Here is a 21582-nt window from a genome sequence, read left to right on the forward strand (position 1 = left end):
CAAGTGACTTTGCAGTTGAAGCAGTTCTTGGGCAGAGGAAGAACAATATATTCCATGTGGTCTACTATGGTAGTAAGACCCTCAATGGTGCTCAACTGAACTATACCACTACTGAGAAAGAGTTATTGGCTATTGTCTATGGTTTTGAGAAGTTTCGATCTTATTTGCTTGGGACAAAGGTGACAATTTTCACTGATCATGCGGCGATTCGCTATCTCGTCTCGAAGAAGGAATCGAAGCCTAGATTGATTCGATAGGTTCTTTTACTTCAGGAATTTGAGTTAGAGATCAAGGATATGAAGGGTATTGAGAATCAAGTCGATGATCATCTCTCTCGTTTAGAAGATCCAAGTACTTCACAGGATAAGACATTTATTAATTAGTCTTTTCCCGATGAGCAATTATTTAGGGTGCAAGAGGAAGAACCGTGGTTCGCAGATATTGTGAACTACCTTGTGAGCAACATTGTGCCTCCATAATTGTCTCTTGCTCAAAGGAAGAAGTTTCTTCATGAGGTGAAGTGGTACATGTGGGATGAGCCGTTTTGTTTAGGTAAGGAGCTGACCAAATCATCAGGAGATGTATTCCGTACAGCGAAACAGGGGGGATCTTGCGAGACTATCATTCGACTGTTTATGGAGGCCACTATGGTGGAGAGAATACAGCAGCTCGTATCCTTCAAGCGGGATTCTTCTGGACTACATTGTTTAAGGATGCACATCGGTTTATTTTGAAGTGTGATCGATGCCAGCATGTTGGTAATATGTCCAAGAGGGATGAGATGCCTCTTAATGTGCTTCTCGAGGTTGAGGTCTTCGATGTTTGGGGAATTGACTTCATGAGGCCGTTTGTCTCATCTTGCAATAATCTGTATATCTTGTTGGCGGTTGATTATGTCTTAAAATGGGATGAAGTCAAGGCTTTTTTGAAAAATGATGCTAAGGTAGTGCTAAATTTTCTTTATAAGCAGATATTCACAAGATTTGGGACTCCAAGAGTCATAATCAGTGACGAGAGATCGCATTTCTGCAATCGCAAGTTCACTGCTATGATGCAAAGGTATAATATGAATCATCGCATTGCTATAGCCTACCATCCTCAAACTAATGGTCAAGCTGAGGTATCTAACAGAGATATCAAGCGAATTCTAGAGAAAGTTGTATTTCCATCAAGGAAGGATTGATCTTTGAAGCTTGATGAAGCTGTTTGGGCATATAGAACAGCGTATAAGACTCCGCTAGGCATGTCTCCGTTTTAGTTAGTTTATGGAAAATGATATCATTTTCCTGTGGAGTTAGAGCATAAATCATATTGGGCTTTGAACAAGTTGAACCTTGATATGGATGCAGATGGTAATAAAAGAATGCTTCAATTGAATGAACTCGATGAGTTTCGGCTTCAAGCGTATGAGAACAACAAGATGTATAAGGAGAAAGTCAAGAGGTGGCACGATAGGGGTCTAGTTCTCAAATCATTTGTGCTGGGGCAACAAGTTCTCTTGTTCAACTCTTTTCTCTGACTTTTTCCTGGAAAGTTGAAGTCGAGGTGGTCAGGGCTGTTTATTATCAAAACCGTGTTTTCGCATGGAGCTGTGGAGATTTTTGAGAATGATCCAGGCCAAGCGTTCAAGGTAAATGGACAGAGGTTGAAGCATTACTATAGGAATACGGAAAACCGTGAGGTGGTTAATGCCGTTTTATTGTCAACTTGATCTCGGGATTCTACATCAAGCTAACAACATAAACCAAGCGCTTCTTGGGAGGCAACCCAAGTTTGTTGTACATTAGTAGATAGAGGAAGAAGAAAATAAGGAGAAAACCATAAAAAATCATAAAAAGAAAAAAATTCAGTGCCAACTACAGTAGCATGGCGCGCCCGCGCTGAGAAGCGGGGCGGCCGCGCTGAAACTCCAGCAGCACGGCGCACCCGCGCTGGTATGCGGGGCGGCCGCACTGGTTTTCCAGAAGCACGACACGCTCGTACTGCCAGGCGGGGCGACCGCGCTGGCTCCCTGGACCTGAAAAAAAAGAAGTCATAAAAACGGGAATTTAAACACCAAATCAATTTCCAACCGAATTTTACTCTCCCACTTCTATATTTCCCTCTCCAAACCAATTTCAATCAACCCCATTACTCCCATTATTCCCATAATCAGTTCCCACTTCTGTTCCATAACTAATTATATTTTAAAAAGCCTATATATACACAAACTTCTCCATCACTTCTCAAATTCTCAAACACAAATCTCTCTTATACACATCTCTTTTTCTCTCTTATTCACTTCCAATGGCACGCAAAAGACAGCGAACCCAAGTTAGCAGCATCACCACCGATTCTTCAAGTGTTTGGGGTATGAGGCCTAGGTTTTCAACTTTGGAGGCTGAGGCGGAGTATACAAGGCTGCTTTCGAAGCCCATAGCCTCTGAGCGAGGTTTTCTGCCATCAGGGACAGATGGTAAGTTGATGGAGATGATTATGGAGATGGGTTGGATTGCTTTTTGTGAGGCACCAGCTGCGATACCTATGAGTGTGGTTCACGATTTTTACGCGAATGTGAAGGCGGAAAAGAATGGTTTTACTGTGGTGAGGGGGTTGACGGTGGACTACAGTGCTGAGGCTATTCGTAGGGTGATCGATCAGCCCGAGAGGAGGCCGGAGCAGGAGGATTGGAATGCTAAGACGGGGGATGATTTTAACTTGGATTTGATTGTTACTACATTGTGTGTGCCTGAGACTCACTGGAAGTTCAAGAAGGGCACGAACAAGTATGCCACTTTCCCTGCCTCATGCATGAACAAGTTTGCACGTGCATGGAATTCTTTTATTTGTGCCAACATCATGCCATCTTCTCACGTACATGATGTTACTGTGGAGCGTGCACGGTTATTGTGGGGCATTCTTCAAGGAGATTATGTGGATCTCGGGATGGTGATTTATCAGGGTATTTTGAGGTTTCTGCGAGGCAGTACTACGGGTTCTATTCCCTATGCATCTATTGTGACGAAGCTGTTTGTAGCGGTTGGAGTTCATTGGCCCGCACACGAGCAGCTGTAGCTTCCTAGTGCCCCAATTGACAGTTCTACACTTTTGAGCATGCAGGAGTGGTACGATGGGAAGCCTGATCCGAAGGGGCTTGGTTATTCTTATGACCACTTGCCAGGTGGATGTCCAGCACCTCAGGGATATGTTGGTGGCACGACTCAGGCGAGCAGAGCTGCTTGGAGAGCTGAGTTGGGTGAGGCCGGTCCTTCACGGTCATAGCAGCAGCAGGAGGAGGAAGCACTGGATAGTGCTGGTTTGGGTTCAGTGCAGTAGAGGCGCTTGATAAGGAGGATGGATGCGATGCATGACTTCCATAGTTGGTTTGCACATGACCTCACCCAGGCATTGGGGACTGCATTCAGAGCCACAAGAGTTGATATCCAGTGGCCAATATTTGGTGAGGACTCTGTGTACCCACCGCCTGACACTCCACCCGTTGAGGGTGATGACCCTGATTCTGAGTAGATATGCCTTATTCCTTACTATTACCTTCACTGAGGACAGTGAATAATTTAAGTTTGGGGGTGGTAGTTAAGAATATAGTTGCATATTCATGATAGTTGAGTTTATATAGATATTCATGATAATTTAGTTTATATAGTTGCATATATGCCATGTAGTAGTTTTTTTATTATTTTGCATGATAGTTTGTTGCATATAGTTGCATATGCATTATATCATGATCCCTTAAGTTTGCTTTACTGATTGATTTGTGATATTGATGCTAGTGTGGTGATGTCGTATATAGTGATGTTAAGTCCTGTCGAGTTGATTTGCATGCTAGAAGCAATTAAAAAAATTCGCTAAGTCTTAGAGGTTGCTTAAGTACTAGATCATGGTCATGTTTTGTTGTTTGTCGAAGTTTAATCGCTTGTTTATATTTAGAATTTAGGATATTCTTTTAATGATAAAATAACATAGATATTTGAAAATTGGAGAAAAAAATTGGATTTCGTTGCTAGTTGTTATGGCTAGGTGTCAAATGGCTAGTAGCCGGCTCTTTTATATGAGCAGTCTAGGGTTGAGCGAGATAGAGCGAAACGCACTTGTTCATAAATTGTTAAAAGGAAAAAAGAAGAAAAAAAGTATAAGAAAAAAAAGAAAAGAGATAAAAAAAGAAAAAAAATATATTGTTGCATAATTGATCACGAGTGGGCTATTTAATACTCGAGTTATTAAGTTCTTAGGGGACTTTGTGCCTAGTGACCTAAGACTTCCATAGTCTGGGATCCACTAACCTAACGCTCACTCATGGGTATTATTGTATAAGTCTTTTGTGGACCTCACTCATTGCACGGTCAAATAAGCATATTTGTGTTATATATGTATTAGCAATAAAAGCATGAATCCATGTAATAACTCCGATATAAAAATTGAAGTATTGTCAATCATTTTGAGTTTAGCTTTTATTCTATTTATAACCTCGTGATTGCCTTGATGAGTAGTGAGTCATGATTATTGATCTAGTTGTGATAGTATATCTCTTAAGCATTTGCACACACGCACGTTTCTGGTTTGTAAGTTGAATTATGGGATTTGATTGATCTTTGTGCAAATAACTGTATTTGTTTATATGTTGCTTATTGATTGGTTTAGTTATTCTGAGGGGATTGTTGCATTCATGTAGGTTGCATTCATGTATTTTTATTTCTTATTCTTTGAGTCTGTTTATGCTTGAGGACAAGCATCGGTTCAAGTTTGGGGGTGTGTTAAGTGAAATTTATGTCCACTTAGAATGCTCTATAAAGGCCTGAATTGATGTTTTGTACTCATGTTATTTGTGTTTTTGATGTGTTTTGTAGTGTTTTTGCATTTCAGGCATATAATAGGGATCAAGGTGATTTAACATTGCTTTGATGCTAAAATGGTGTTAGGAAGGTGTCAAGAAGATTGCTCGTGCAAACCCATCTCAAACCAGCCAGAAAAATAAAATTCAGAACTTTTTCTAAAAGGTCAGCACGCCCGCGCCGAAGATGCAGAAGAACAACGCGCCCGCGATGATGAAGCGTGCGACCGCGCCATGTCAAGATAATAAAATCTTGTTTCAATTAGAAGACTACTTTCTGGGCTTCTAATCTGTCTGGGCTACTATATAATGATAACTAATAGATATTTTTCATAACAGTGCTGAAGGAGAAGACATCAAGAAGACCTATAGCACAATTCAACGAAGGCGAAGAAGATCTAGTTTATTCTTGTGATTCTTTGTTTTAAGTTGAAATCTTGGATGCTCGTTTATTGTTTTGTTGAACCTAATACTCTTGATTACGTACTTTGATTATTATTCATTTTATAAAGACCTAGTTTATTATACCATGCTTTCATCGAAACCCACGGTGATGATGAGTTCGGTTATGGGCTAATCGTTTTCGTGGGGTTCTAGCGGATTTACTTATGGATTTTAGTAGTTAATATGTTTTGATACCTTAGTATGTGGTGATTGTATGATATCCTAGTATTGGTTGTGCTTATTCGTCTTATGAGTGTCGTGAACTTATAAGATAGCGTGTTAATCTCTATTGAAGCGAAAGTGAATATAGGGGTTTAGAACTTGCCATGCTGGCATAGGTTCATGTATTTGATATGCATGATTCGTAGGTAATTTTAACCATCTTACTTGCCCTATGTAATCATTGTAGATAACTAGTGCATTAAACCGTTATGTTGTCAAATTCTATATACATATAGGGTCTCAAAATAATTAGTGTCTATTTAGCTTCTATCTCTTTTGTGGATGTCTGGTAGTAGGGTATTCGTACAACGAAAGTTGGCGTTTACTAGTTTCGTGTTATCTGATTAGTGACATCACCATTGCATGCTAAGGTTAAGAACAAAAAGGCTATTGAATGAAGTATTTAATGAAGTTAGAATCCCATGTTTGTGTTATATAAGTTAATCAACCTTAATTCTCTTAGTTAATATTAGTTAGTATAATTTCGTAGTTATAAACAATCTAAACTTGTTATCATCTTAGCATTGAATAATAACCATACCATTGTTGCATAAGTGTAGTGATTGAAATTAACCTAAACCAGTCTCTGTGGGAACGAACTAGAAATAATTTTATATTACTTGCAATCGCGTATACTTGCGTGAATATTAGCGCGAGTTTTTATCCTAACACAGTGAGGAAGAAAGAGAAACACCATATCCCATTCCCTATCCTTAAACATGGTTCTTGATACTTCGGGTCTCGAATTTGTTTATAACTGGAACTTAACTCTTAGGGACCTAACATTTACAGATTGGATTAGAATAGTTAGGTACCTAACAAGTTGGGACATAACAATTGGTAACAATTGGTGATCTCACATTTGGGAGGTATAAGGAGTTGGGAAGATTGGTGAACATAATGATCAACAGTGAAGTCATTCTTACAACATTTAAAGGGACATGGTTGATCAGACTATGACTTGTTATTTCTTTTCCAACCAAGTCAAATATGAGAACTCCTTCAGACAACAGCATACATTCCTTCTCTTAGGGGGAGATAAAAGCTTAAGTAATAGTTTGGAGGATTCCTCAACTAAGGGGGAGAAATAGCAGGCAGGAGGAAAAAGGTAAAGCACATGTACATCACACAACATCAGAAGAAGTGGATAGGTTCATCAATATTCTTTATAAGGCGAGAAGTTATTTTCCAAAAGGGGAGTACCATTGGTTTTTATCCGCGGATCCTATTTTATGGGAAAGGTGGTAAACGAAGGTAATCTCCTTTAAGCAGTTGACTCTCATAGGGAGAGAAGCAAGAGAGGTATGTGTTTCTCAACAGGAAATGTGGTTGTACAAAAGAAGCTGTTGATGATTACTTCAAGACTGAGAAGTATTATCTGGCAGAGATATGAAGAACCAAGTAAATGAAGATGAAACTACTTGAAGATGAGTTAAGTGCTAGAGGAACAAGCATATTTCATTTCAGTTACTCAAGAAATCTGGAAATGCAGAATTTGATCCAGAATACCAGTAGCATTATTTACAAGTCCTGGTACTTTACTTTTTTAAGTTGTTAGTTGAGTTATCATCTTTATTTAATTTGTTTATAAGGTTTAACAATCAAATATGGGGAGATTGTTAGTGAGACTGTGTAGCTGTATGAACAGTTACGTGATAACTCAACACAAGAACAACACTAGAACGTGATAGGTTAATAATACTAAGGCAAATACTAAGAATTAGAAGGTTAAAAGAAGGCTTGAAGTCTGTTTACAGATCACTGAAAGAAGTTCATTAATATGATCATGTCTCAGTGAAGAATAAAGGTTAAAGACTTTCATGGTTTCAGAAATGATGAAGATTCAGTGTATAAGTGATACTAGAAGATTTTAGTGTATTAGCATTGATTGAAGATAGACAGTGTTCGAAGCATAGGAATACAAAGAATTGAAGACATGATATAGACAGAGGTTAAAGAAGACAGCTACAGTCTTGAAGTTATACTCACTAACAGGAGTTCATTTATATGTTCAAACATCAGTGAAGAACATTGATTGAAGTATTCAAGATTATGGTAGTAATGAAGACGTTGTCTAAAGTACCATAAAGGATTCCAGTGGAAGTACAGTTGTTTATTAACAGCCAGTGTTTGAAGCAATAAAGTTGTTGCAAGCTTAATAATGTAATCAAGGCTGTAATACGAAGACCTGAATCGGGGTTAGTCGTCTGTGAACCAGACCAGTTGCACTAGGCGTCAACAGCTCGTGAAAGGAATCTGAGTATTATTTATAGAAGAATTGTAAAGTTGAGGAACGTACTTGGATTGAACGTTTATCTGCTAAAGTACGAGAAGAGGTGCGCGGGGTATACAGCTAAACTGCTCGAGGGAGTGGTCGAGTTCAAAGTTTAATTGGTAAATTAAATACATTTATTTAATGGACTTTAATATAATTTATTTAATAAACTTAAAATGATTTATTTTATAAACTTTAAATAATTTTATTTTATAAATCTAAATTAGTTTATTTATATAAGTTATATTTAAGTTTATTTTATAAATTAATTTAGTTACAATTTGAACTTAAATAAAAAGAAAAATAAAAACAAAATAAAGGAAAAAGAGAAGAAAAAGAAAAAAGAAAAAGAAATAGAAATAGAAAACAAAACAAAAAAGGGAAAAAGAAAATCAAATTAAATCAAAAATAAAACAAAAAGGCAACCAAATGAAATGGTCGCAGGTTATTGCAACTTGTGACATTCATTTCATTACTAGTCGTAGATTGCATTTCAACTGGTCACCAGTTGAGTTTTGTTTAATAATTGTACTAGCAAATTACTAGTCGCGGGTTAGAATTAAGTAGTCGCAGGTTACATTCTCCTTGTGGAAATAAAGTTGTCGCAGGTTAGCAAGCACTCTCTCCTTAGCCACATCTTTGTTGAACAATCAATTAATTTGTGTGGTTCAATTATAGCCACGCATTTTAATTGAATATAAAGTCTCACAAGCAGCATAAAGATTCAACAATCAGAATTGTTTTGTTCATCTTCTCTCCCAAAAGAGGTGAAGAACTGAAGCAAAGAGATATAGAGGAGATTTACACACAAATCCATATCAGTTATTCTTCTCACCGAAGTAACGTTATAATACCCGATTTAACTTTTGTATATTCATAGGGACACGAATATATATTTATTTATTACCGGATTGTTTGTAGCCGGTTAATTTATTTACCGGAGTGTGGCAACACCCCTCGCGGATTTATATACGAATATATATTTCCCCAAATATCTTGTGTTCCTCGTTTTATTGTTCCAAACACTATTCCTCTCAAGAACACGGAACCACTAACCGAGCACTAAATTTTATATCCGCAAAAAAATCGAAAGAATTTTTTAATTTAGTGATTATCGTATTCAACCCCCCTTCTACGATAATTCGGGACCTAACAGGAACATATGGATCCCTATCCAGAATCTCAGGATCGTGCGGAACGTGACTTGATGATCCCATCACATGAACATAAACGGTATCAGCGGGTCATCTAACTGAATCACGTATAAGAGAATCCCGATCATCGCCAAGATCTGTAGCCATAGGATCAGTACGAGCATGAGTAGATGACTCGGGCACTGAGAATCAGTATTTACTGGTGGACGATCATCTCCAAGGTCTGTAGCAATAGGATCATCCTCAACCTGAACTCTAGCCCGTCTACCACCAACAGCTCGTACACCGACACGTTTACCATGACGGGCCGATTGCTGCCTCTCCTCCAACTGCCTAACTCGACGAACCTCCACAGGAATCTCATCAAAACCATATAAGGTGTAGTCTCTGACAAAATCATACACTGGTCAGTAAAATGAGACACGTCAGGAAGAACATCTTGTATCCGCTGAGATATTTGCCTAAACATAAGTCCCTGGAAATCAACAAAAGAAGGGACACACATGTTACAAGATTTATGTATGAAATAAAGAAAATAATAAAGAATTTATAATAAAACTACGCCATCAGGACAACCTATACAATAAACTGATTCAACAAGAAGAAACTTAGAATGCAAAGATTAAATGCACCAACACGTGATATGAATCTAACAGTCCTCCCTAAATACTGAGGATGGTACTCGGGCACTGAACTCTAAAAAATAATCGAGTCTCCCACAAATGTATGATCCAAACGATACGCCCATATAGCTGTACTATCTACATGTTTCTGAATCCATGTGATCTTGTCATTGCCCCTCAAATTTGTATTATGCTCTGCATCCGAGTACATAACATCAACATGAATAGTCTGCACAAGCCCAAATTGTCTAGCAACTCTATCAGGGAAATGAAGCTCCACAATGAAAATACATATCAAAGGCCCGCATTATCGCCAAATATGCTCACCAGACAAGCAACAAGTTGGAAGATCAACAATAACATCAAGAGGATAAGGCTCCCATATGAACTGAGATCGTATAAGCCCATTCAAAAGCGTCCGAGTAACATGAAGGGTACGACCACCTGTAGTGTAGGAATGACCATAAAGCCACCTAAAATCACATTACAATAAACATTATGTTCAAGATTTAAATTAAAGTCCGCTTCCTCAGGTTTAGGCTTCATGGTTTTGGGAGGCCCTAAACCACGAACCCTAAACCCTGACCCGTTTCGTATCATATCAAATTCATTTAAACGCTTCTAAAACCCAATTTGGAGATTAATGAACCCTAAAATTTTAAAAAGTGTTAAATTAAAATCTTACAGGAAAACAAAGTCCGGTTCGTAGGGTTTAGGGCCGTTAGGGCCTAAACCCTATATGAAATTAGGGTTTAGGCTCCATGGTCACGAACCCTAAACCCTAACGCTTTACTTATTTTATCATATTCATTTAAGCGCTTCTAAATCCCAATTTGGGGATTAATGAACACTAAAATATTAAAATATGCTAAATTACCTGAGTCCACGTGAAGCTGTAGGCTGCCCCTCCAAAAAATGAGCATCAAATAAAGGGACAAGGGTGCGAGTGGGAGCAAGAGCGGGAAATTTCTCCCACGCCCATAACTGCAACAATATAAGACAACCAGCTACCTCATCAACATCCTTCCTGCTTACCTTGCATAGCTCCCTATACGATTATGCAAGAACTACAGCCCCCAAGCCTAATCTCCACATATGTCTAGGTCACGAAGAAAATGCAGAAACATGGGATGAAGGAGACCTCCAGAATGATCAGTAAACAATACATCACAACACAGATGAACTAAATAACACAACACTTGAAACCGAATATCATCTGCTGATGCATCCTGTGTAAATGGGGGTGGATTACATGAAGAAATAAAATTCAAACGCACTTTTGCTCCATTCATGTCTTTTTTCGGATCGGGAGTGTTGCCAAATATCTCACCAACATAAGTAGACCAAGTCATACCAGGGCCAGGGTGACATAAAAAATAACAACATCGCCGTCAACAGAATACCCTAAAAGAACAACAACATCCTGTAGAGTAATAGTGCCATCTTCCATAGGCAAGTGAAAGGTATAAGTCTTTGGTCGCCATCTCTTAATGAGAGCTGATATAATATTTCAATCAAGCTGTAAAGATGCCACCTGGGTTATACCATAGAAACCAGTAATCTCAAGCAAAAGAACCATACGAACATCCAACGGAGGAAGGTCATCTTGATTAATAGGATTTTTACGCTGGCACTTCAACATATCACCACCCTTAACCTCCAAATATCTGAAGATCTATGTGAATCCTGAAGATGAAGAGAGATAGTGTTAATAGGGCTCGGATACATGTCCTGCAAACATATAGATGTACAAGTTAAATTCTAATTATTATAACGTACACAAGTATATATATATAAACAAAAATAAAATAGTAAATCTCAAGCCTCGTCCAATTTCAAATTCTAAACAATTGGATTTAAAAATCAAACTAAAACAACTTAAATATTGATTACAACCAAATAAAGTATAACTACAACCAACATTATACAACTAAAACATGAATATGAAGTACTGGCATAATACTAATACAAAACATTTGCTGCAGTTTAACAATTAACAATTTAGTATGTTATTCCGGACGTGAATGAAATGACGACCCTTTTGGAAACCAAATGGTCATCATGTTTAAAGTCAGTAACATCTACCAAATTTCAATGCAAGTAATCAACAAGAACAAAGCTTAATATCTCAACGAACAAAATTATAACTGAAAGTTAGGCCATGTTATGATACTAACAGTATAATCTATATACTCAACAAAATGGACTGATTAACAACCAGAGCATGAATAACAAGTATCCAGGAAAATAGATCCACCTATTTTGATACGCTATGAATTAACAAAAGTTGGAGTAGTATCTTGCATACATAATCTTTTTGACTTTGTCGTATGAGTTAAATAAATTTTGGTTTCATAATATTCATTAACTTTCACGGTTAATTTTTAATATCAGAGATTCTAACGAAAACAACCTCTTTAATCATATAGTAAAGGTAGGGGTAACGTTTGCACAACCATGTTCTGCATGGGTGTTCTATTATAAATGAACTATAAATTTACAGGAATCATGCATCTGCGGAAATAAATTTATGTTATCTAACATATAATTGCTTTTCAAAACTGAGTAGTGATTAAATCTTTTGTGACTAAAGCTGGAGTAATTAATCTATCTTAACCTCAAATAACATCACATTTTCTTTTATATGACATGTTTTAAGCAAACTATGCTATATATTCAAATTATGTTTTAAGGTTTTGAGGAATCATGGCCACTCACAACTCAACATGTTTTAATGTTTATGCAAAAAAACATTCCTGGCCTAACCGCATAAATAATGCCTAATTACAGTACTTCTGTTTGATCATCAACCAAACATTCACTTCGCATTTTTGGCTTATTCATAATTTTATGACTTTTTCCGTTTCGGCGTCTCCATGAACAATATTACCAAATCAGAGTTCTCTAGAGTGCTGCTGAGCGATAATAACAAGTTGATAGTATTACCGCGACATTTGGGAATATGGTCAGGGCAACTAGTGTTGGACAAAAACCAGAATAAGAAAATGAGGTCAAAATATGTTTCTGAAAAGTTTATTTTGGTGTTATGCATCACAAGCTTTCTTGCAGGTTCGTTTTTAACCAAACGGAGTTGGACTCCCCCTTCAAAAATTAAACGTGGAATATCTCACCATGTCGATGAGAATCTCAACTTAGTCGGTGTTGGTTGTGACCACACATATAAGTTTTAGCATAACATGAATAAAGCATGAATAATATTAACCGGAAGAACATAAACACTAATTAAAAAAGAAATTGAAAAAAATATAAAGGAATTATACCTCTAAATTTATGATATGTGAGAATCGATAGCAATATAAGACCTAATTTCTTGTTTCAATTGAAAGTCCTAACACATAAAGATGTATTTTCTCAGAAGATCTCGCTATATATCACCAATTTCAAAAATATTGAAGGTTGAACAATATGATTACTTGAAGTGGGAAGATGTAATTGAACAGCTGTGCTGAATTGGTTGTGAATAGAGACCGGTTTTTGTTGAAAATCGTATATATATTCTTAAAAAAAGAACAAAAAACCCGATACAAAGTAGTGTTTTGGGCATAAACATAATTATACCATCTGGCATGATGAAATAACATTCTAGATCTTATTTTTTTTAAAGTGACATTTTGAATATCTTTTCCTCGCTAGTTACAATTTGGTCCATTTCTTCGAAGTACGTAGATACACAATTTTGTATCTATCACCTTGACACAGCCCGGCCAAAATTCTACTCAATCTCTCATATTTCACTCTTCTTCCAATCCAATTCACATATAAAACACCATCCCTTTACCAAAATCCCAGTAAATGTTGAGAAATACAGCAACCCAATTATAGATACAACACAAATTATACATACATGTCTTCACTCAAACCACTTTCACCCCAAGAATGGGAGTCTCTAATAGACGATTACCAAACCAACTCTACTGAACGTCTCCAGAAATGGGCTACTTTGAACTACACTGGTCTCTCTCTCCTTGACCTTTCTCTCCTCTCTCTCTCCCGTAAAGATTTCTCTCTCTCTCAAAAACTCAATCTCATTGTTTTTATAGAAGAGTACTTACAATCTTGCTTCCAAGAATATCAAGATTCTTCATTGGCACTGACCCGTCTTCTCGATTCGCTTCGTTCGATTGTACAAGCTCCAATTGATGGGGTTTCTGTGACCCTTTTGCTTAAAGAACAGTTCTTGATTTGTGTTACTTCTGTTTTTGTTAGTTGTGTGATTGATGTTGATGGGAAATTAAGTGGGGCTTTTGTTAAACAATTTGAGGGGTTGATTGAGCTTTTGTTTAGTGTGATTAATAGGCCTAATCATGGGGTTGATAGGCAGACAAGAGCTGTGGGTTGTGAGTGTTTGAGGGAGCTGGAGAGAGCTTGTCCTTGTTTGTTGTCTCAAGTTGCTGGCAATTTGTGGAGTTTGTGTCAGAGTGAGAGGACTCATGCCGCGCAAAGTTATGTTCTTTTGCTTGCTCAGGTATTGTTTGGAAAGATTGTTTTTTGAAGTGGGAATGTGATTTAGTGGAATTTCTTGATCTGTACATTTCAACATCTATGTGCTTTTATTTGTGTCTTATCTTATTCCTTATTTGAATTGTGAGTAGTTGCGTTTTTTTTTTAATTTTTGGTATATTATGACTTTAGGTGATCCATGGTGTTGTTCTTTCGGGTGCAAATGTTTCTATTGTTAACAGTTCAATGCCTTTAGTACCATTTAATGTTCCGGAGTTTATAATTAACGACGGTGGGTTGGGTAAAGAATTTTCGGATTCAAATTATAAGGAGTTTAGGAGGGTAATGGCATTTTTGCTGGAATGGCCACAGTATATGACTCCGTTTGGATTGTTGGAGTTTATGACTTTGATAATGACTTTGGCAGCGGCTTTGGAATTGCAAACGTCGTTGTTGAAGGTGCAATTCTCAGGATTGATCTACACATATGATCCCTTGTTATGTCATGCTTTTCTAGGAATGTATTCACGATTTCTAGATGCTTTTGATGGGCAAGAAAATGAGGTTGCTAGTCGTCTTGTGCTGATATCAAGAGAAGCTCAGTGCTCTTTGGTTTTTCGGTTGCTTGCGTTACACTGGTTACAAGGTTTCATTGAGTTAGTGTCCAGTAAAGATGCCGGGAAGAAGAAAACTGTTGTCAAAATGAGTTTAAGCTTTTACCCATCTGTATTTGATCCACTTGCTCTAAAATCCTTGAAGCTTGACTTGCTTGCTTATAGCTCAATTTTACTTGATACCGACAGATCTAGAGTAATGATAAATATGAAAGAGGAACTTGGTTTGGACTCGAGCAATGTGGTGAATTTGTTTAAAGATGGCCTTGTATCAGTTTCTAGTTTCAAATGGTTACCCCCATGGAGCACGGAAACTGCAGTTGCATTTCGTGCTTTCCATAAGTTTTTGATTGGTGCCTCACATTATGATACCGACTCTTCTACCAAAGTCCCTAAAGACTCCACCATCTTCCAAACTGTACAGGTACTTGCTACAGTCCATCTAATGCTTTATCATTTTACATGCGTGTGTATAGTGTATACATGTTATGTTTGTATATGTACTAAACCTGAGTACTATGATATGTATGTAAGCTGTATGCAGGAAATTCGTTTATGGGGAAACTGTTATGCTATTTGTATAAAGTGCAATATGTTTCGCATTGTGACTAATACACTTGATAGAAATTGAGATGGATTGTTGATCTTTAGGTATTAATTGTTGAATCAGTAAATTGCTATTTTTAATCAGTTTAAACCTAAAAGGATAGGATGAATATTTCATTCCCGCGGAGTTTTGAGGTAGTTAGAATATGACAAAGGCTTATCTTATCTGATGTGGAACTAAATTGTTTAGGCCATCTATTATGAGCGTCTGGCTTCATATTTTTGCATTGATAAGAAAGATGTTGGGTCTTTTGAATCAAAATGAAGAATTTGTCTGGAAATAGTAGAATATATAATCTGAAAGGAAAAAACAGCTCCGAGTGATGTGTATGATTTCCAGAGGCATATATCTTATATTGGCATAAGCTTGCATAATTGGATTGATGGAGTAACAGTTAAACAAAGATGACAACTCGTTTGTAACTGGAACAAACAGCTTTGCAAGGGCTGCAATGTTAGGAAACATAATAAATAGAATAAGTATTAAATCAGTTACGAATCTGAATAATTAGTGTGTGCATCAGTTATGGATTTCAAAGGGAGGATTTGGTGGGAATAATAATATTTTAGCTTTAATCTAGGGATTGTGAGTTGAGATTGAGGTTATAAATAGGGAAGCCATTTATATGTTTGAGTCACGAAGAAATAAGATTCACTTATGTGTGTTTGTGGAGAGTGGGTGGTCTCTCGAATACCACCTAGTTGGTGTGTGTTTATCAGTAAACGAATTCTTTTATTGATAAACACACACACAACTAGGTGGTATTCGAGAGACCACCCACTCTCCACAAACACACATAAGTCGATCTTATTTCTTCCTGATGGCTTCCCTATTTATAACCCCAATCTCTACTCACAATCCCTAGATTAAAGCTAAAATATTATTATTCCCACCACTGTTCTTGGGGCAACGACAAGTGCAAAACAAGTTGAAAATTGAATCGACGACTTCGAGGGGGGTTTTTTTGAAAAGATGCAAGCAAAATTTTTGAAGTTGGATATTGAATAGTTTCAAAATGACATTTCTTTCCTCAAAGAAGGTATGGTTGCCATACTTGCAAAAATGGACAACTATAGTCGCAAGACTACTGGACCATTTCCGTCTGCTCGTGAGGATTCTCAAGGCTTGGAACAGGCCAAGAAGTCAGGCCAAGAAGTCGGTCCACGAAACTGAGGAGAAGCTGAAGGGAGTAAAAGCGAATGATAGAGAGCTTAAATCAGATTTTCAAAAAAATGAATTTGGAAAACTTCAAGAAGATGAAAGGTCTCATTAGCAACCACCGGAATTGGAGGTTTTAGGGCAGACTCCATTAAATTCTAATAGTGGCAACAAAAAAGAACAAGATACTTGTTTGTTTGATGTCTCATCGCCTCCAAGCTCATCCATGGACTCTTTAACACAAAGACTTGAAATATTCAAAGGCTTAAAACTTGAAGGTGGGTCGTTGAAGGCTGAAAGTTATTTTGACAGTTATTTTGAATTAGTAAACCTCTCAACGCCAACTAAGAAGGTATGGTCGGCTGTAGTATACTTGAGAAATGATCTTTTGTTCTTGGACTATTGCGGGGAATGTCAACGGCCTTCTTGTAACTGGGAGGAATTTAGAAAATTATTGGTGGAGAGGCAGGGTTTCTGGATTAGAAAGAAAAGGAAAAAGAAAGAATGAAACAATTTTCTCATTTGAACCTTGAGGACAAGGTTCAAGTTTGGGCGGCGGGTAATGTTGGGAAACATAATAAATAGAATAAGTATTAAATCAGTTACGAATCTGAATAATTAGTGTGTGCATCAGTTATGGATTTCGAAGGGAGGATTTGGTGGGAATAATAATATTTTAGCTTTAATCTAGGGATTGTGAGTTGAGATTGTTGGGAAACATAATAAATAGAATAAGTATTAAATCAGTTACGAATCTGAATAATTAGTGTGTGCATCAGTTATGGATTTCGAAGGGAGGATTTGGTGGGAATAATAATATTTTAGCTTTAATCTAGGGATTGTGAGTTGAGATTGGGGTTATAAATAGGGAAGCCATTTATATCTTTGAGTCAGGAAGAAATAAGATTCACTTATGTGTGTTTGTGGAGAGTGGGTGGTCTCTAAAATACCACCTAGTTGTGTGTGTGTGTTTATCAATAAAAGAATTTGTTTCTTTATATATATATACACAAATATAAGGACTGGACAAGTCCTAACATGCACATGCTGGACTATATAAGGGCGTAACTCAAGTGATTATTACTGGTTGATGTATTAACATTTTATTCGTAAACTCTACAAAATAACACTTTTCCTACTAAGGTGCCCCTCAGAAAAGGATTACTAATATGAAACCAGGTGTCTCTGTACTTAGCGGCATGTACATTAGATTAATCTGATGCGAGTCTGGAAAAATAGGATATAGAAATAACAATCAGAATCAGATATGTATCTGTTTGAAACAATATAAATGCAAAAAGGGTGAAAAAGTGAAAGAAAAACTAAGAATACACATTTCATAATACAGCTAAGATCATCTATGAGTGCTATTGTCTCTGCCTTGATGAGCATACCAGTTTTTCGATAGTCATGACTCTTTGAGCAATATACTTTTTAGGCCAAACCAATTTTGTACTCCGCTGATCATCAAGTATACAAGAATATTTGTAAATTTGTTTCAATACTATTTGACAGTAATTAGTTATTAGTTTCCCATGTTACATTTCTTATTATTAATTTGTTATGCTTAAGATGTCGATTGCCCTCACTGTTCAGCGATGTCATCATTTCATGGCCTAGTTCCCTGGTTGGGAATCTGACTTGTTTTTTGCTGCAAATATTTTTTCCTGTGCAGAGTATGCTAGTGGAGATGGCACTGGAGTTTCAGGGATTGGTTCCAGTTATAGTTGCTTTTCTTGACCGGTTTTTAGCCTGTTATAAGCACCAGTGGTTGGGTGAGCGTCTGCTTCAGTCTTTTGACGAGATTTTGGTTCCAAAGCTCAAGATAGAATCTGGATTGGGATCTTATTTTCCATTATTTGACCGAATTGCTGGGAATGATACAGTTCCACCAGGTGGCATACTAGAGCTCTTTGTGAAATTGATGATAATACTTGTTGAGAAACATGGTCCAGACACAGGATTGAAATCTTGGTCTCAGGGGAGTAAAGTTCTTGGCATGTGTCGAACTATGATGTTACACCATCATAGCTCTAGGCTGTTTCTTGGATTATCCCGTCTCTTAGCTTTCACGTGCCTTTATTTTCCTGATTTGGAGGTTCGGGACAGTGCCAGGTAGTTTTTTTTTTTTTTTTAATCTTTTGTTCTTACTCTAATAAGTCACATCTCTCTATTTTAGTTTGCTATTTCTGTATGGTATATTGTTCATATATTATAAAGTTTTTTTCCTTCTTTTGCAAGAGATAAGTAGTTGACTTGATTTTTTGTATAAATTGAGCTAGTTAAAATTTAATCTAATAAAAGCTTTTGTTTATATAATTTTTTTCAAATCAAGGTTTTAAAAAATGCGAATATGGTAGGATTGATTCTGTAATTAATATATACTTTGTATTTTACATACCATACCTGGCTAGTTAAGTTTTGTTGGTGGTTAGGGATTTGTTGAGTTGTTCACAAAGATGATAATCACATATTTAGGAAAAGATATGAAGTAGTAAATGTTAACATATTTCATTATGTTAAGCCAAGGAATAGAAGATGGAGAAGTGCACTAGTGAAACACGAGGGTCAAACTCATTAGCGATTTTCTTCTTCGATTTTTCTGTTCCCTTCAGAAAGATTGTTTTTCTGAAGCTTCAGAAGCCATTGCAGTATCATGTTAATATGTCCAAGCAAACTTACTCTTAGGCATCCTATATATTTTCGTGTTCATCACATCCACTTGCACAGAAAATGTAAATAAGTTTTCCCACTAACAAAGGAAAGAGAACTAATTTTTATTTGTTGAGACTGTGAAAGTTGTAATAGTGCAGAGTTGGATTTTAGAAAGAGTTCTACAGAAGATTTTTTTAAAAAATAAATTGATGTAAAGCTGTCTCACGATCTGGTTGCATGAAAAAAAAAGGTGTAAAAATAGGGTGTAGAAATGCATATGACATTCTCTAATAACCTAATATTTTCATTTTTTATGGCATTCTATAGGATATACCTGCGGTTGCTGGTCTGTGTACCAGGAAAAAGGCTGAGGCACATATTGAACTTTGGGGACCAAGTCCCTGGTATTTCACAATCTTCCCATGCTAGCTCATTCTTCAATGATCAGTCTCCTCAAATTTTGCATGATCCTAAGAAGTCTAAAAACATTTCATCCTACATGCACATTGAACGAGTTTTGCCGTTATTGGTTAAGCAGTCTTGGTCCTTGTCTTTGTCAACTCTAAGCTTTGGTAGTGGCAAACTTACTCATATTGAAAGCATCCAGGACAGTGAACCTCCACTTGAGCAAACAGAAGTTGATTCCCAAAATTTTCCAGAAACTGAAGGTTTATCTCACCCGCAGGAACCCTTACGTGTGATGGATACCAAGGTTTCAGAGATTGTTGGAATACTTAGGCAACACTTCTTGTCTATACCAGATTATAGACACATGGAAGGGCTCAAAATTAGGATATCCTGTACTTTAAGATTTGAATCAGAGCCTTTTGCTCGTACGTGGGGTAGCAATGTGCCTGCTAGTGGTTTTAATGAAGTGGATTCACTTCCTGCGATATATGCAGTTGTTCTCACTTTTTCTTCTTCAGCACCGTATGGGACTGTTCCATCATATCACATACCTTTCCTTCTTGGTGAACCTTCTAGAAGTTATCATCCTGTGGGTCAAACTGTTTCTCTAGAGATAGTCTCTGTTGAAAATAAATCTCGAGAAGAAGATAGGTTTAAAGCTTCTTTAGCTATCAAATTGGAACCACGAGAACCAGTACCTGGGATGATTGATGTTTCCATCGAAACAAATACAGAAAATGGTCAGATCATCCGCGGTCAGCTTCAAAGTATTACTGTAGGTATTGAAGACATGTTCCTTAAAGCTATTATTCCAGAGGACGTCAAGGGACATGCAGTATCTGATTATTACTTTGCCTTGTTTAGTGCTCTTTGGGAAGCTTGTGGTACTTCTGCAAGCACTGGACGAGAGATATTCTCTTTGAAGGGAGGCAAAGGGGTTACAGCAATCAATGGGACTCGATCTGTTAAGCTACTTGAAGTTCCTGCACAGTTTGTAATTGAAGCAGTGGAGCGGCACTTGGCACCTTTTGTTGTGAGTATTATTGGAGGACCCCTTGTAAGTATCGTTAAAGATGGGGGAATCATAAGTGACATTTTCTGGAAAGATGTTGATTCAGATTCTTCTTCTGCTGATGTTACTACCTCAGGTACAAATATCGACAGTGGCCCTCTATATCTCAAGTACACTGAAGACGAAGATGACAGAGGGGGTCATATTAATGTCAATAAGAAGAACATGGGCTGCTTTCTTATTTTGATATTCCTTCCTCCAAGGTTCCATCTCCTTTTTCAGATGGAAGTCACAGATGTTGCTACACTAGTTCGTATAAGAACTGATCACTGGCCATGCTTAGCGTATATAGATGATTACCTGGAAGCACTGTTCTCTGCACAAAGATAGTATGAATTCGAATTTGATCAAAGTTCAGTGTCTCCTATCTTGTACCATCTTGCTATTCTTTGTGCAAAGGGAGTGGCAAATTTTGACACTAATTCATAGATATAGTGTATTACCTTTCGAACAGCGAGACAATCACACTCTATTCTTGGAGTGTATCGGAATAATTTAATATCTTTCTCCGGGCATCTTTTATTCGCTCTGGTGATTGATTAAATGGCTGTAATTTGAAAATGCAATGTATTTCTGTTATAATGAATCCAAAATCTGAATGCTTCATATCATGTTCATTTTAATTTAAACATGAACTTGTCATCATTTTGGATATAATAACCATTCTTGAAAATTTTAATTGTACAATCTCACATTCTCACTACATCTTGTTAACAAATGAGCAACAGACACTCATCTTGAATACTAAATAATCCACATTAGTTCTAAGCTAATTCTACGTCACACCCAAGTAAAGAACTAGTGACTTGGACCTAAATGTCCAGATGTATAATATTTGATGGATGATTTCCAACAACAAAAAACAGGCATGTGATCTTGGCAAAAAAAAAAAAAAAAAAAAACAGGCATGTGATAGAAAAATAAGACTGCACATCTCAAAAGGGAGCACACTTAAAAAAAATCAAATATTTTAGTCATTTCGACTTTTTACGCGTATTTTGAAATGAATAAATTCTATTTTTCTTTTAAAAAATTAATATCCTTACATTTGTTATTGAAAG

General features: G+C 36.9%; 1 protein-coding gene across 1 annotated transcript; it reads left to right on the forward strand.

Annotated features, from left to right (window-relative positions):
- Nucleotides 1-13171: 13171 nt before the first annotated feature.
- LOC141724759 (uncharacterized) lies at nucleotides 13172-21127 on the forward strand. The gene is made up of 4 exons (XM_074527015.1): nucleotides 13172-14032; nucleotides 14200-15045; nucleotides 18062-18501; nucleotides 19369-21127. The coding sequence occupies exons 1-4, from the start codon at nucleotides 13412-13414 to the stop codon at nucleotides 20849-20851; spliced, it is 3390 nt and encodes a 1129-aa protein (XP_074383116.1). The 5' UTR covers nucleotides 13172-13411; the 3' UTR covers nucleotides 20852-21127.
- The last annotated feature ends 455 nt before the right edge of the window (nucleotides 21128-21582 follow it).

The sequence above is a fragment of the Apium graveolens genome, chromosome 5 (assembly GCF_009905375.1).
Source record: "Apium graveolens cultivar Ventura chromosome 5, ASM990537v1, whole genome shotgun sequence".
NCBI classification, from domain to species: domain Eukaryota; kingdom Viridiplantae; phylum Streptophyta; class Magnoliopsida; order Apiales; family Apiaceae; genus Apium; species Apium graveolens.

What these genes read in the sequence shown, in the direction of transcription:
- LOC141724759 (XM_074527015.1), top strand. Translation starts at nt 13,412, where the DNA reads ATGTCTTCACTCAAACCACTTTCACCCCAAGAATGGGAGTCTCTAATA. An exon ending in CCATCTTCCAAACTGTACAG is followed by an intron (nt 15,046 to 18,061) that starts GTACTTGCTACA and finishes TTTCCTGTGCAG; the next exon opens with AGTATGCTAGTGGAGATGGC. An exon ending in GAGGTTCGGGACAGTGCCAG is followed by an intron (nt 18,502 to 19,368) that starts GTAGTTTTTTTT and finishes GGCATTCTATAG; the next exon opens with GATATACCTGCGGTTGCTGG.